This window comes from Sinocyclocheilus rhinocerous, unplaced genomic scaffold (genome assembly GCF_001515625.1).
Source record: "Sinocyclocheilus rhinocerous isolate Xijiao unplaced genomic scaffold, SAMN03320098_v1.1 scaffold1971, whole genome shotgun sequence".
In the NCBI taxonomy this organism is placed as follows: domain Eukaryota; kingdom Metazoa; phylum Chordata; class Actinopteri; order Cypriniformes; family Cyprinidae; genus Sinocyclocheilus; species Sinocyclocheilus rhinocerous.
In genome coordinates, this window is record NW_015632037.1 from 320,080 (window position 1) to 335,059 (window position 14,980).

Sequence of the window (14,980 nt, forward strand, 5' to 3'; positions counted from 1 at the left end):
TTAAAGCTGCAGTCCGTAAATTTTGCCTCTTTGTCACCATCTGTGCTTGAAAACCTGCAATTGCAGCTGTTTGCGGAATTATCTTCCTTGCGTAGGTTGTGTGCCGGCACAGCTCCAGTGCGGATGAATCTAATGTTTTGAGGAGTATGTGTGGCAGTCAGTCACCGCAACGGTGTGGATATTCACTGTACTTTGCAACAACAGATTCTAGCCTACGTCTTGGAATATGACCCAAATAAGAATTTTTTCACTGTATATTGTCATCTGTTGGAGAACTAATTTTAATATTAACAGTACTAATGGTATTAGTTAGATGCCACATATATTAGCCAATGTATTTTTAAGTTATGATTCTCCCACAATTCTGAAAACAAAACAGACAACCAAACAAAGTATGTAATCTACTTGATTTTCGGACAAAATGTTTTATTAATGTTATAAATGAGTCTATTTAAAAATATTTATTAATTTAAACGAATTAGCCTAATTATGTAAAAAATAAAATCATTTGAAATAAATAAATGAAGACTTGTTTCGTTTTGAATCTCTTGAATGAATGATTTAGACATCAAATACATTTAACAGTCACTGTTCGCCACCTACTGGCATAATGTAACATATACAATCATTATTTGCAGCATATTATTACTATCAAAGACCCATTTTGATCGCGGCTCCCGCAACATCAGAGTCTATATCAGGACTATAAACTTTTATCCCAATACTTTCGTTATTATTTAATGTTTGCAACACAGAAATGTAGGAAAACAAAACAGACAACCAAACAAAGTATGTAATCTACTTGATTTTCGGACAAAATGTTTTATTAATGTTATAAATGAGTCTATTTAAAAATATTTATTAATTTAAACGAATTAGCCTAATTATGTAAAAAATAAAATCATTTGAAATAAATAAATGAAGACTTGTTTCGTTTTGAATCTCTTGAATGAATGATTTAGACATCAAATACATTTAACAGTCACTGTTCGCCACCTACTGGCATAATGTAACATATACAATCATTATTTGCAGCATATTATTACTATCAAAGACCCATTTTGATCGCGGCTCCCGCAACATCAGAGTCTATATCAGGACTATAAACTTTTATCCCAATACTTTTGTTAGTATTTAATGTTTGCAACACAGAAATGTAGCCTGCTGTGTAGACTGTTTGTGAAGCTGTTTCAAACATAAAGCTTTACATGATGAGCGCTGCTCTCTCTGGATCAGCGGCTGCGCAAAAGCAGGTTTAAATATTCCGATGTGATATGATTTCAAAGGTTTAATAGACATAGCAGAATCACCGTCATTTAGGAATAAGATCGCATGTGTTTGAATCGAGATTGCGATCTTTTAATGATTAAACGTGCATACATATGAGCCTTATAGCCTATGTATTTTTCTAGCCCATGTCATATTTGTATACCAGACCTCAAAAGTAACCGGGGCCCAGGCGCGTCCTTATGTCTGTCATTATCGTCTATGTTCCAACGCCATCAGACGAAGTCAAGTTCACATCAACGATCATTATTCGCTCAAAAATATGAAAAATGAGGTTTGCTATTTAGAACACAATTGTCATGTGCCATCCTTGCTGTGGTGAAAAACGTTAAAACAGCAGGAAAATTGTTCGAAAGCAGCAAATCCACTACAAATATTTCTAGCCTATTCAATTTCATATAAAAAATGTTGTAACTTCTGGATAATGATTTCATGAAATTTCAGTGCTTAACTCCATTAATGATAGTGTCATATTTAATCTAAATGTGTACATGAAATGTAAAACAGACTTTAAAATCATTCTGTTCATTATTTCACTCCGTAAAAGAGTGTGTACGCATGGCCTGTACGGTCCGCACATATTTACGCCTAATTCATTTTTTTTATATAAATCCCGATTTGTGCGTGGAAAATTGCATATGCACATTTCTATGCACATTTTGTGCGTACAAGGTTTATGCCCGAGCCCTCATTTATCAACAGTGCGTAGAAAAGGTTCTATATTTTGTCCTACGGATGAAATTTAGAATGTAAGTACAAATAAATCTGTATTTATTAAACGTGCGCATGTGGTTATATGCACAGCAGTAAGTAATCATTGTTGATCACACATGCTCTCAAGCACCATGCTCGTTCACGTTCATGGTCATTTGCATTCAGAAATGCCTCTAATGAACCATATATGGTGACAACACCTCCCTTTATAAATCACCTAAATGTAGCCTATATGTCCTCATCTAAATCATGGCAAAGAAAGTGGTACCGACTAAGAAGCCATTCTGTGCTCTCACTAAACAGATCAGCGTGGTCTTTGAAAAGGCGTTTTCTGCGCAGTGCATGCTTTGCCAAATCTTCCAGCAAAGCGAGATCAGCCATGACACTAGCTACATTTCAAATGACTTCCCAGCTGTCTTTTATAGATTTTCACACCAATTATGTTTTATACCAATATATGTTTGATTACCAATCAATAATGCAAAATGGCAATAGTAAACACTCAATTTTCAGTTAAAGGCAGTTCATCATTGAATTCAGTGATGTCATCATCCAGCTCAGTTAAATAGTATCTGTGCAATCAAGTCGACGATATTGCTGGAAATGAAGTGTCCTCAACTAAGCAAGCCAGAGGCGACAGCGACAAGAAACCAAAACTGCTTCGATGACAGAATGGAGAAAAAAACCTTGGGAGAAACCAGGCTCAGTCGAGGGGCCAGTTCTCCTCTGGTCTATGATGCTTGATATTACAAACTGGTATTTCTTATCATATTACTTTAATGTATTGTCATAATTATAAACACACTGTTTTGTAGCGCAAATAGTTTCACTGTTTACTGCACTTTGTTATTCTAGTTATTTACCTGTAGCGGCTGATGAATCTGACGTCTCGCACATTCACAGAAAAGCTTACTTCTGCATTTAAAAAAAATATATGACAGAGAGGTCCTTAATCTATGCTTAAATATGAAGTGAGCATAGATTTGGGTTAAAAGATGCTCTGGATGCTGATGGACCCTCTGACGGTGGGCTTTATACCGTGGTACGTCTGTATGACACTGCAGAAGTAAAAGGGGTTGTGAATTTGGTTTCATGTTGAATTTAAGTGAATTTTATTTGATCCAGTATTATTTCTATCAGCAATTGTTAACCTCATACAAACAGATGAGATTACACTAATGACTGTTGATTTATTACAGATTTATGTGATTGACAGCTCAGACAGAAAACGCTTTGATGAAACTGCACAGGTGAGACCTTCATCACTGTCTGTATTATACAGTGGGTACGGAAAGTATTCAGACCCCCTTAAATTTTTCACTCTTTGTTATATTGCAGCCATTTGCTAAAATCATTTAAGTTAATTTTTTTTCCTCATTAATGTACACACAGCACCCCATATTGATCCTGTTCGTAAAATGGCCAATGACAAGCACCAGCTGGGTTTTTGTTATTGATGGGATGCTCAAGTACAGTATTTATTTGTAGAGAATATTTTATAGCCCAGGTTTTCACACTAATGATCTCATCCGGTCACTGATGATGACAGTCTCTGTCTGACAATTTACTGGTGTTTTTTGGTAATAAACAAGTTTCGTTTAGAACTATTAGTGCCTCTTTGTGTTTGTCTTGTGAATCAGTACTTTCTCTGTTGCACCTGCAGTTCTTCATGATGAACACTAGATGGACACCTTTCTCAGCATTCACTATTATTGTGCTGCAGCCACACTGATGGGCAGAAAACCATTTTCATACACAACAGCACATTATGAGTTATATGAGCAATCAAGTTCAGTCATGTTTTATCCACTTGTAATGGAAATAGTGATCAGTGAGAAGAGTTTAACTGTATCACAGGCCTCTGTGCCACAAAACACTCCCTCAGTGCTAGACTCATTTTAGCCTGCAGTTTTGCACCTGTGCATCTTTCTTGCATTTACAATAAGTCAAAATGCACCACCTCACTATTCAATTTCCAGAGTTCTCACCTTGTTCACCATGATTTACCACGAGGCGCTGGCATTCTCTTCCGGTAATCGGCTCGGGCGCGGCGCTTTGCTCTTATGGGACATTTACATATGACTCTCTTTCCAAGACCTCTAATAGATCTCCAATACAATTTGCATTTATATAGCCCACTTCATAGCTACATGATTCATTTACATTTAATTGAATATGAAAAGATTGTTAGGCGATATGTGGAACAGACCACATGTTGTCAGTGGACCATCAGCCAGTCTAATAATGTTGACACTTTTCTTTTTGAAAACCCAACCTCACTAAATGATGGCTTTCTCTCTCTCTCTTTCTCTCTCTCTCTCTCTCTCTCTCACTTCACTGTGTGTGTGTGTGTGTGTGTTTGTGTGTGTGTGTGTGAAATAGGTGTGCAGTAAACTTTGTGGTGTCTGCTAAAGCTTATCACTGTGTGTGTGTGTTTGTGTGTGTGTGTGAAATGCCCACCATCATCAGGAGTTGGCAGAGCTGCTCGATGAGGAGAAACTGAACATGGTGCCCCTGTTAATCTTTGCCAACAAGCAGGACATGATGATGGCGGCGACGGCGGCAGAGATCGCAGAGAGCCTGAACCTGCACACCATACGAGACCGGATATGGCAGATCCAGTCCTGCTCCGCTCTCACCGCAGAGGGAGTCCAGGTACACACACACTTGTACAAACTGTATTTTCTATCCCCTTACCCTAACCCTACCCCTCACACAAAACCACAGGCATTTTTGTTTTCAAAAAACTTTCTGGTTAGAATTTACTGGTATTACTCCAGTAAATTATGTGGGGATATTTGGTCCCCATAATGTAGGGATTACCAGCTACACACACACACACACACACACACACACACACATAGTGTTCATGTGAGAGACACTGATGTAGTCATGCTCTCTGTCTGCTGTAGGACGGGATGGTCTGGCTCTGCAGGAACATTCCCACCAGGAAGAAATGACTGACCAGAGTTTGAATTTAAAGGGGTCCTATTATGCTCTTTTACAAAGTCTTAATTTTGTTTTGGGGGTGTACTAGAACAGGCTCTCATACTAGGTTGTTCGAAAAACACATTATTTTTCACATAGTTTACATTATTACAACACCTCTCTCCCCAGTCTGGCATGAACGGCTCGAATAGTTCCTGTATCAAATGAAAGCCCGCCTTCTGAAATACGAAATGTGCTGTGATTGGTTAGCTGAGCCAGTGTGTGTTGTGATTGGCAGCACTCGACACCTGGTCGGGAAATGTCATGCCCCCCTTACGCTTTGCTCTTATGGGACATTTACATATGACTCTCTTTCCAAGACCTCTAATAGATCTCCAATACAATTTGCATTTATATAGCCCACTTCATAGCTACATGATTTGAGTGTTTTGCCATGATGAAAACCCAGCGGCCCAGCCTTGACTTGCATGTGTTCTCGCGCTCTTCCTCCGTCCGGAGTTGGACACTCAGCTGGAGCTCAAGGTGAATCAGCAGTCAGCATTCAGACAGATGGCGAGGCAAGGAAATTCTGCTGAACGGGCAGATCAGGACTGCAGACAGAAGGAAAAAAAACACTCTTCAGCACAGAACCCCTGTCTGTTACACGCTCAAATGTAATTTTTGTTAAACTTTTAATGAATTGTTGTTAAATTGTATAAGTTTTATGGTTTCAATTAATTAGACATACTATTTGATGACTACAATTTAACTTAACCATTCAAACAGAATCCAGAAAAAGGGTTCCAGAAGGGCCCTATGATTCTAGGGCCCTTCTGGAAGGCTGAAAACAGTTCTAGATGTTTGACTCTTCCCATCAGAGTTATGGTTTCTGGGTTCCCAGCCCTGGTCTGACAGATCTGCACATTTGGGATTATGGTGCGTTCAAGTCATGTCGGATAGATCGTATCTACGAGTGGGAAACTTGAAATTTTCTTTAAGCCCCGAGTTTCCGAGTTGGGGGTGTGTCAATGAGAAACATGGCGGAATCGATGGATGCAACGTCTGTAGTTGACGGTAAACTTTTGTTTAAATTGATAGTTTAGTTGTCCTATAAACTTAAATTGGTCATGTTCTTGTTACGCAGCTAGTTAATGAAATCCAAGTAAAAAAATGCAGACCCTGTTGTATTTTCTTGTAATTTATTAAAAGAAGGTACACCGCCATCTTGTGCCGACTAAACTGACTTGAACGCACCTGACGTCGTAATTACGACTTGTCAACTGGTAAGTACGAACGTCCCAGGAGGACTTGAACACAGCATTACTCCTTTGTAACACACCCATGTCAGGTTTCTACTGATTAGATTCAGGTGCTTTTCATTAGGGAGATATACAAAATGTGCGATGTTGGGAGCCATTGCTAAAACACTAGAACACAAGTACTTTTCTGAGTAACTCTTTTTTTGACTTTAATATATTTTACATGCTGAAGGCTTTGTTGTCCTGACAGGAATCAAAGTGGAACAGTTACTTGCTGTATTCAAAATCACCCTTAATACAGTAGTTCTGATCCATGTTCCTGGAGCCTACCAACACTGCACATTTTGCATGTCTCGATCGTCTGGCACACACATTTCAGGTTTTGGAGTCTCTACTAATGAGTTGATGGCCTGAATCAGGTGTTTAATTAAGGAGACATGCAAAATGTGCAGTGCTGGGGGCTCCAGGAACAGGGTTGGGAATCACTAATCTATACCAGGGGTGTCCAGTCCTGCTCCTGGAGGGCCTTTTTTGGATATGACAGTGCAGATCAAACAGGAGAGAGTATGGAGCAGAGAGAGGGGAATGGAACACCCGTTGGCAAAGGACCTCGAGCTGGTAACTGAACTCGGGTCACCAGAGGAGTGGTTGTCTTGTATGTCAGCCCACGAGGCTATCAGCACCGATGAGAGCCACTATCCTGCAGATATGAGCTCCAACCTCGATGAAACACTTGAAAAACAGTAATCCAAGTCTTTAGGATTACTAGAATCTTCCAAGCAGGTATATTGAGAAAGTTGGAGCTAGACTCTGCAGGATGCTGGCCCTGACGTATAGTCCACTTGTGTGATTTTCCCCCCCAAACCAGGTAAGCGTAAGCCCATTCTGAAGATTTCATACACATTTTATCAGTTCTTGCTTTCCCTGGGAACTGAACCAATGACCTTGCCAATGCTAGCACCATTCTCTACTGTTTGAACTCAGGAATGCTGTACACTCCTTGCTGAGATGCATTAAGGGACTGAATGAGTGCACTCAAGAATGTGCACTATGGTTTCAGATCCCCACTCTTATTTCATCACACTCTACATCACTATCCCGGGAGCGCTGAACACTACTGAATAAATGTTACACAAATTATCAATGAGCAACAAAAGAAGCAAATGAAAAGAATAAGGATAGCAGCAACTGTTACGAAGGTAATCCCTGTGTTCATTACATTACAGTGAAGTTTGAATCACACAATGCTAAGTTTTGTTGTGCTTTCTCACAGCTCGTCCCAGAACGATCATTTGTTGGCGAGTAGGCGAAGCTTCACTGAGGTCCAGGATTTTGTCATCATCATAGAATGTGCATATTGTACATGCACAGCCCAATTTTTCTAACCACATGTACTCTGTAGGCACAGCTCGCATTTGCACCTTGCATTTTTTTGCACTAATTAGGTGCTGCTACTGAAGACAACAATAGCATTGATGAGTGCTTGTGTAAGGAGTTAAGAGATTAACTCTAGTTACTCTAAACAAGTACATATACATATTTTATCACTCATAACTCTGAAGAAAAAACTGGACAAGGACAAAACTTTCTAGTGCACATGTAATAATAAATAATGTATAATAATCTAGTGCCTGCTATCAAACGGAGTATACTTTAAAAGGCTGTGCATTCAGCCAAAAGTACATTTCTCTTGCACGTTCTGCTCCAGATCGCAGACAGTCCAACTTTTCATCCACTCATGTCCGGGCACACTGTCCACATAAAGCCAGCTTTTTTTCACCGAATGTGTCCAACTGTGCTCATGGTCAGTATGCTTTGAAAGGCTTGCATTCTCAATTGTGTGCAAGACGGAGCAGAATGCAGTAAATGAATATAGGCCTTTACTGAAGTGTATTGGGCTTTACACACATACTGTATGTGTTCACATGCGTTTCTGACTACCTCCATACGTGGTTTCAATGATTTGATCACAAAATGTTTTAGAGTCGGTTTACACCTGTATTTACCGCTGAGTGTGAAAAACTGATGTTAATGCCAGGTGTAAACAGGGTCCATGTGCCAGTCACATGGCACAAGCTGATCGGATCAGGCCACTCACAGATGTCCATTAGAGACTCTTCTCTCTCTCTCGCGTGTGTATCAGTGTTGTGTGTGTGTGTGTGTGTGTGTGAAGACAGGTGAGTAATGAACACGAGAGGACAGTTTAGGCTTATCTGTCTCTCACTCGTGCTAAATCACACTATTCACAGTTTTTCTCAGATGTATTATACATCAACAATGTTAGGTTACACTTTATTTTACAGTACATGCATGGCCGTAACCAGTGTTTGAAAATTAGTGAGGTCTGGGGTAGGGTTAAGAATTGTGCTAAAATAACCCTACAAATACAAGTCATTCACTAAACACTTTAAAAGGAATGGAAGGAAAACGAAAGGAAAAGACATGACATGTGGCCAAGTATGGTGTCCCATACTTGGAATTTGTGCTGTGCATTTAGCTCTGCATTTAAAACCTATTTGTGCCCAAATTTTTCTGAATGGTTTCATGCATATAGTCATGTTAATAGTGTCCTATGTGAACATGTTCTGCATTTATTTTCCCCAGGTTTTTTTTTTTTTTTTTCTTAAATCGTATTTGAATGTGCGGCAACTATAGTTGCCGGTGGGCAAATATGTTGTATGCACCCCTTCAATGTCAAATTTGAGTAGGAGGAGAGCTTTTGGCATCTAACTCATAATAACTGCTTTCAACAGATCAATCTTTATTCATAAACAAATTTATTATGCATTAAAGTCCAAGAACATTCGATGCAAACCCAAAAAAGGCTGCATCTAGCTTATAATCTCTTGAATATGAAAACACAACAAATCCATTTGTCTTAAAGTGGTGGAACATAGTGCAGAACAAAGTGCAGCCATTAGGTTATTAGCTCTTTATCTTTCCATTCTTCCTTTTGTGTGACTGACTGAAGTTTGCAAACTGCTGCTGTCCCTTGAAAACTGGAAATTCCCACCCCCCATGGCAAAAGCAGACACAGAAGTGGGGCAGTAGAGCTGTGGAAAGATTGCCCTCTCATCTCCTCCTTTTGACAGATTTATTCCTATCAAATTAAAGGGGTCATATGATGCTTTTTTAAAGATCATTATTTTGTGTATTTGGTGTAACAGAATATGTTGACATGCTTTAATGTTCAAAAAACACATTATTTTTCAAATACAGTACATTATTGTAGGTCCTCTATGCCCTGCCTCTCTCAAACGCTTCGTTTTCTACAAAGCCCCCTCCTTTGTCAACAAAAAACTTATTAGTAACATGAAAATTACATTTCTTTGGGAGGGGTTGCCTTCGCCATGCTTCCTGGAAGTAGGGGTATAAACTTGACAGCCTCATGTGACAGGAAGGAAGTGAATACATTTTTTTTCTTGAAATCCTTTATTTGGTTGTTTTCTTGCATGTCATTGAGAAATAAAACATGGATAACATCTAGAAAAATACTTACAAAAGGAAAATGACAACTATAAACTGCGGCAACTATAGTTGCCGGTGGGCTTAAATGGGTTAAGTGCACACACACTGCATTTAGCTCTGCATTTAAGTGCACACACACAGCAGTGAGTAGTGAACACACACCCGGAACATTGGTTCGGTGCCTTGCTCAAGGGTCTCACCTCAGTCGTGGTATTGAAGGTGGAGAGAGCGCTGGTAATTCACTCCCCCCACCGACAATCCCACACAATCCGCGACCTTTGGGTTACAAGTCCGACTCTCTAACCATTAGGCCACGACTGCATGAGACAGACATGTAGATGTTTGTGAAAGATGTTTTCTCTGTTTTGGAGGGATGAACATTGTTAAATTATACCATATTTATTGCATCAAAATTTGTTAATACTTTAATAAGGTTAGGGTTGGATGATTTTATCAGTTGTTTATTATTCATGCAATTATATATATTAGTGTTATAGTTTTCATTAATAACCATTGCTATATAGATGATAACTCTAGTGCTCTTATGAACGTTTTCCAAATTTTTTTGAAAATTTAACTACTATACTGAATGAAATAGTATAGACTTCTTCATGGCTAATGATTGCGTTTTTAATTTCATTCTATAACCTATTTCTACAGATCTATGTACTAGTGTTAAATGCTACTGCTTTTGATAGCCTTGATAACGATTCTGATGTCATACTCCGATCGGTTTGTGCAGCGCAGCTTTAAGTCGAACACAGCTTTTGTTTGGGGTGTTCAGTGAATTCCGTGGCGAAATATACGTCATTAAACTCGACCAATCAGGTTGTGAACGTATCACTATGCCTTCAGGTTCGGTATCTTTAGGTTCGCTGTCAAAAATGCCAGTATGAACGCTAAGCGGACCAAGACCAAATGTATCGTTTTCTTATTTGGTCCGGACCAAACGAACCAAAAGAAATGAACTACAAGTGTGAACGCACCCTTAGCGGTCTCGGTCTGCTTGTTTGGTGCGCACCAGGGTTCGGATGGCAGCATTCACACTTACTCAAACGAGCCGCACTAACAGAGCAATCGCACCAGAGTTTGTTTTAATCGAACCACACATGACAAGCGTGAACACACCCTAAATCGCATAACTTTTGCTACGATTATGCCTGTCTTTTAAACTTCTCCGGCATTTTCGACCCTCAAAAAAGACTTTCGAAAACGCTGCAGACCCTGTTTGAGTTTGACAAATCTCCGGGGTTGCGTTTCAGTGTAAACGGACCAAAAAGAAGACTTCTGAAAACGATGCCCACATGGACCTTTTTTTACATTTCTGGGTTTCTCAGCAGCAGAAGTCGTCATGGTTGGCTAAACTTCTATAGAATTTGAGACTACCATAAATATATATATATATATATATATACATATACAGGTGCATCTCAATAAATTAGAATGTCGTGGAAAAGTTCATTTATTTCAGTAATTCAACTCAAATTGTGAAACTCGTGTATTAAATAAATTCAATGCACACAGACTGAAGAAGTTTAAGTCTTTGGTTCTTTTAATTGTGATGATTTTGGCTCACATTTAACAAAAACCCACCAATTCACTATCTCAACAAATTAGAATACTTAAGACTAATAAAAAAAAAACATTTTTAGTGAATTGTTGGCCTTCTGGAAAGTATGTTCATTTACTGTACATGTACTCAATACTTGGTAGGGGCTCCTTTTGCTTTAATTACTGCCTCAATTCAGCGTGGCATGGAGGTGGTATGGAAGCCCAGGTTTCTGTGACAGTGGCCTTCAGCTCATCTGCATTTTTTGGTCTCTTGTTTCTCATTTTCCTCTTGACAATACCCCATAGATTCTCTATGGGGTTCAGGTCTGGTGAGTTTGCTGGCCAGTCAAGCACACCAACACCATGGTCATTTAACCAACTTTTGGTGCTTTTGGCAGTGTGGGCAGGTGCCAAATCCTGCTGGAAAATGAAATCAACATCTTCAAAAAGCTGGTCAGCAGAAGGAAGCATGAAGTGCTCCAAAACTTCTTGGTAAACGGGTGCAGTGACGCTGGTTTTCAAAAAACACAATGGACCAACACCAGCAGATGACATTGCACCCCAAATCATCACAGACTGTGGAAACTTAACACTGGACTTCAAGCAACTTGGGCTATGAGCTTCTCCACCCTTCCTCCAGACTCTAGGACCTTGGTTTCCAAATGAAATACAAAACTTGCTCTCATCTGAAAAGAGGACTTTGGACCACTGGGCAACAGTCCAGTTCTTCTTCTCCTTAGCCCAGGTAAGACGCCTCTGACGTTGTCTGTGGTTCAGGAGTGGCTTAACAAGAGGAATACGACAACTGTAGCCAAATTCCTTGACACGTCTGTGTGTGGTAGCTCTTGATGCCTTGACCCCAGCCTCAGTCCATTCCTTGTGAAGTTCACTCAAATTCTTGAATCGATTTTGCTTGACAATCCTCATAAGGCTGCGGTTCTCTCGGTTGGTTGTGCATCTTTTTCTTCCACACCTTTTCCTTCCACTCAACTTTCTGTTAACATGCTTGGATACAGCACTCTGTGAACAGCCAGCTTCTTTGACAATGAATGTTTGTGGCTTACCCTCCTTGTGAAGGGTGTCAATGATTGTCTTCTGGACAACTGTCAGATCAGCAGTCTTCCCCATGATTGTATAGCCTAGTGAACCAAACTGAGAGACCATTTTGAAGGCTCAGGAAACCTTTGCAGGTGTTTTGAGTTGATTAGCTGATTGGCATGTCACCATATTCTAATTTGTTGAGATAGTGAATTGGTGAGTTTTTGTTAAATGTGAGCCAAAATCACCACAATTAAAAGAACCAAAGACTTAAACTACTTCAATCTGTGTGCATTGAATTTATTTAATACACGAGTTTCACAATTTGAGTTGAATTACTGAAATAAATAGTATAGTGTTATAAATGTACATACATTTAGAAAAAAAATGAAGATACAAAATATTTTGGAGGATTTACGATGGTGATGACTGTTGAAACGTGTCATCACAGACTTGTGAAAAGGGTCCATTCGCTCTGCGTATCCTTGACGGCTGTGTAAACAATAAAATGGAGACTGAACTGCAAACTTTCCTGGCTTTGTTGTAATTTTTAGCAGCTATTGTGCAGCTAAATTCAGTATTTTATAATACACCAGCTGCCTACATGCACAAGAGGCAAGCTGTGCTTAGAGCAATCAGCAACAAAGACATCCTTGCTTTTCCTCGCCATCATGCTCATTGTTGTCCCTGCCAGTGACTAGCAACCAACTTCCTGTTTACACTTTAACATGCATGCCCATTGTGCATGAATGGTCATGTGACATGTGTTTTCCGTTGTGTAGTGTGGACGGAGATCGTTTCTGAAACGCAGTGAAAACGCCAGTGTAGACGAGGATCATTTTCGTTTTAAAATGCCATTTTAAAACTAAAATGCACTAGTGTAAACAGGGCCTGAGTGACGGTATGCCGTTTTTGAACATTCCAACACCTCTGCGCTGCTGGAGGCGGGGTGTAGATTGAGTATGTAAATATGTGTTGTGCCGCTCGCGCGTATCCCCTAAACACAACAACCATGGAGGCTGTGAGAGAAGAACAGTTTCGTAAACATCTGGCAGTAGCATTGATCTATTCAATGGCAAAGAATAAGAACAAGAATAAGCGACATAGGTGCCAGGTGCTATGTGCATCCACTTAATGAAAACCAAAAGAATGATGGCGAGTTTGCCCTTTTTATTCAGCAAATGCGGAGCACAGATGAAGAAGTGCATTTTTCATACTTCAGAATATGCACCGCGTGGTTTGACGATCTCCTGAAAAGGTTATCGCCATATGTGAAACATGCTAAAATGCACAGGACACCAATTTCCACTACAGAGAGACTGGCCTTGACACTATTAGCAAGTGGTTAGTATTAGTATTAGCAAGTGGAGCCACGCAACAAAGTGTGGCTGAAACATTCAAGATTGGACTGTGCATGGCCCACAAGATAGTCGCGGAGATGTGCGAGGCCATTTGGATAGCCCTCAAAGATTAGTTCGTCTCTGCACCCTCACAAATGCAATGGGAAACCATCTCGACGGACTTTTGGAGGCTGTGGAATTTTCTGAACTGCATCGGAGCCATTGACAGAAAACTTGTCTTGGTGAGAGTATTTTAATTATAAAGGGACACATTCTATTTTACTTCTAGCTGTGTGTGACGCGCAATACAATTTCACTACAGTGGACATTGTTACTTATGGCCGTGAAAGTGATGGAGGTGTCTTTCAAGAGAGTTCTTTTGGAAGGGCCTTGTTCCAAGGACAGCTGGATTTGCCCAGACCAAAGGCCCTACCTGGGACAGACATGTGTGCCCTCATGTCATAGTTGGAGATGCATCTTTCTCCCTGAATGTGAACCTGATGCGGCCCCATCCAGGTATTGTACCCAGGTGAAAAAGAAATATATTTAAATTGTGCTTTTTCAGACATACTTACTATATTTAAATTATACTATACTAAGTGCATATTAAATGTATTATTTTGAAACAACTTTAAGTATATTAAGTGTATTTCAAGATATGTTTAAGTTGGATTTTAATCTATTTGTAATATATTTAATATATTGCAAAGTGTTTTCATCTTACATTTTTATTACTTAATATTGTTATTATCAGCATCGCTCATTAATAGATAATAATAATAATAATAATAATAATACAGTAAATGTACTTTCTGGTGTAACTGAGCCTATTATGTGTTCTATTAATAACAGGGAAGAAACTCATATCTGCACAGAGGGTGTACAACTACAGACACTGCCAAGCACATCGCATAATAGAGAATGCCTTTGGCTTTATGGCATCCCGGTTCCAGATTCTCGGTGGCCCCATCGAGAGTTCTGTTGAAAGGGCAGTGTGTATTGTTAAAGCGTGCATGGCCCTGCACAACTATCAACAGATTTTGCACCTGCAGAAAAAGCCAGGTACATCACACCAAACCTGGCTAATGGCACTACGCCAACTGGTAAGGTTCGGCCTGGAGATTGGAGGGGAATGACAGAGGCTGAAAGCAACTTGGTCGCTTTCTGCAGGCCTACCCGTTCTGTGAGAACACAATAAGCTGCTTTTTACAGACACCAGAGGGTTCTGTTCTCTGGCAAAATTGTGTTGTTTCACGTACATTGTGTAATGGGCCCTTGCCCAACTGAGCAGCTGACTTGCCTGTTCAATCATTACATGTGAATATGTAAGGGATAATGTACTATACATTTTCATAGTGTTATGAAATTTATCGCAGAATAACCCCCGACAGGGTG

The 14,980-nt window shown here is 39.7% G+C and overlaps 1 protein-coding gene across 1 annotated transcript in view; it reads left to right on the forward strand.

Moving 5' to 3' along the window:
- Positions 1-5,017, forward strand: part of LOC107742170 (ADP-ribosylation factor-like protein 3) — a 10,091-nt gene extending 5,074 nt beyond the window's left edge. The window contains exons 2-4 of the mRNA XM_016555069.1: positions 3,201-3,251; positions 4,471-4,656; positions 4,914-5,017. Of these exons, the coding sequence (XP_016410555.1) occupies positions 3,201-3,251; positions 4,471-4,656; positions 4,914-4,961 (285 nt within the window). The 3' untranslated portion in view covers positions 4,962-5,017. The remainder of the gene's footprint in view (positions 1-3,200; positions 3,252-4,470; positions 4,657-4,913) is intronic.
- The last annotated feature ends 9,963 nt before the right edge of the window (positions 5,018-14,980 follow it).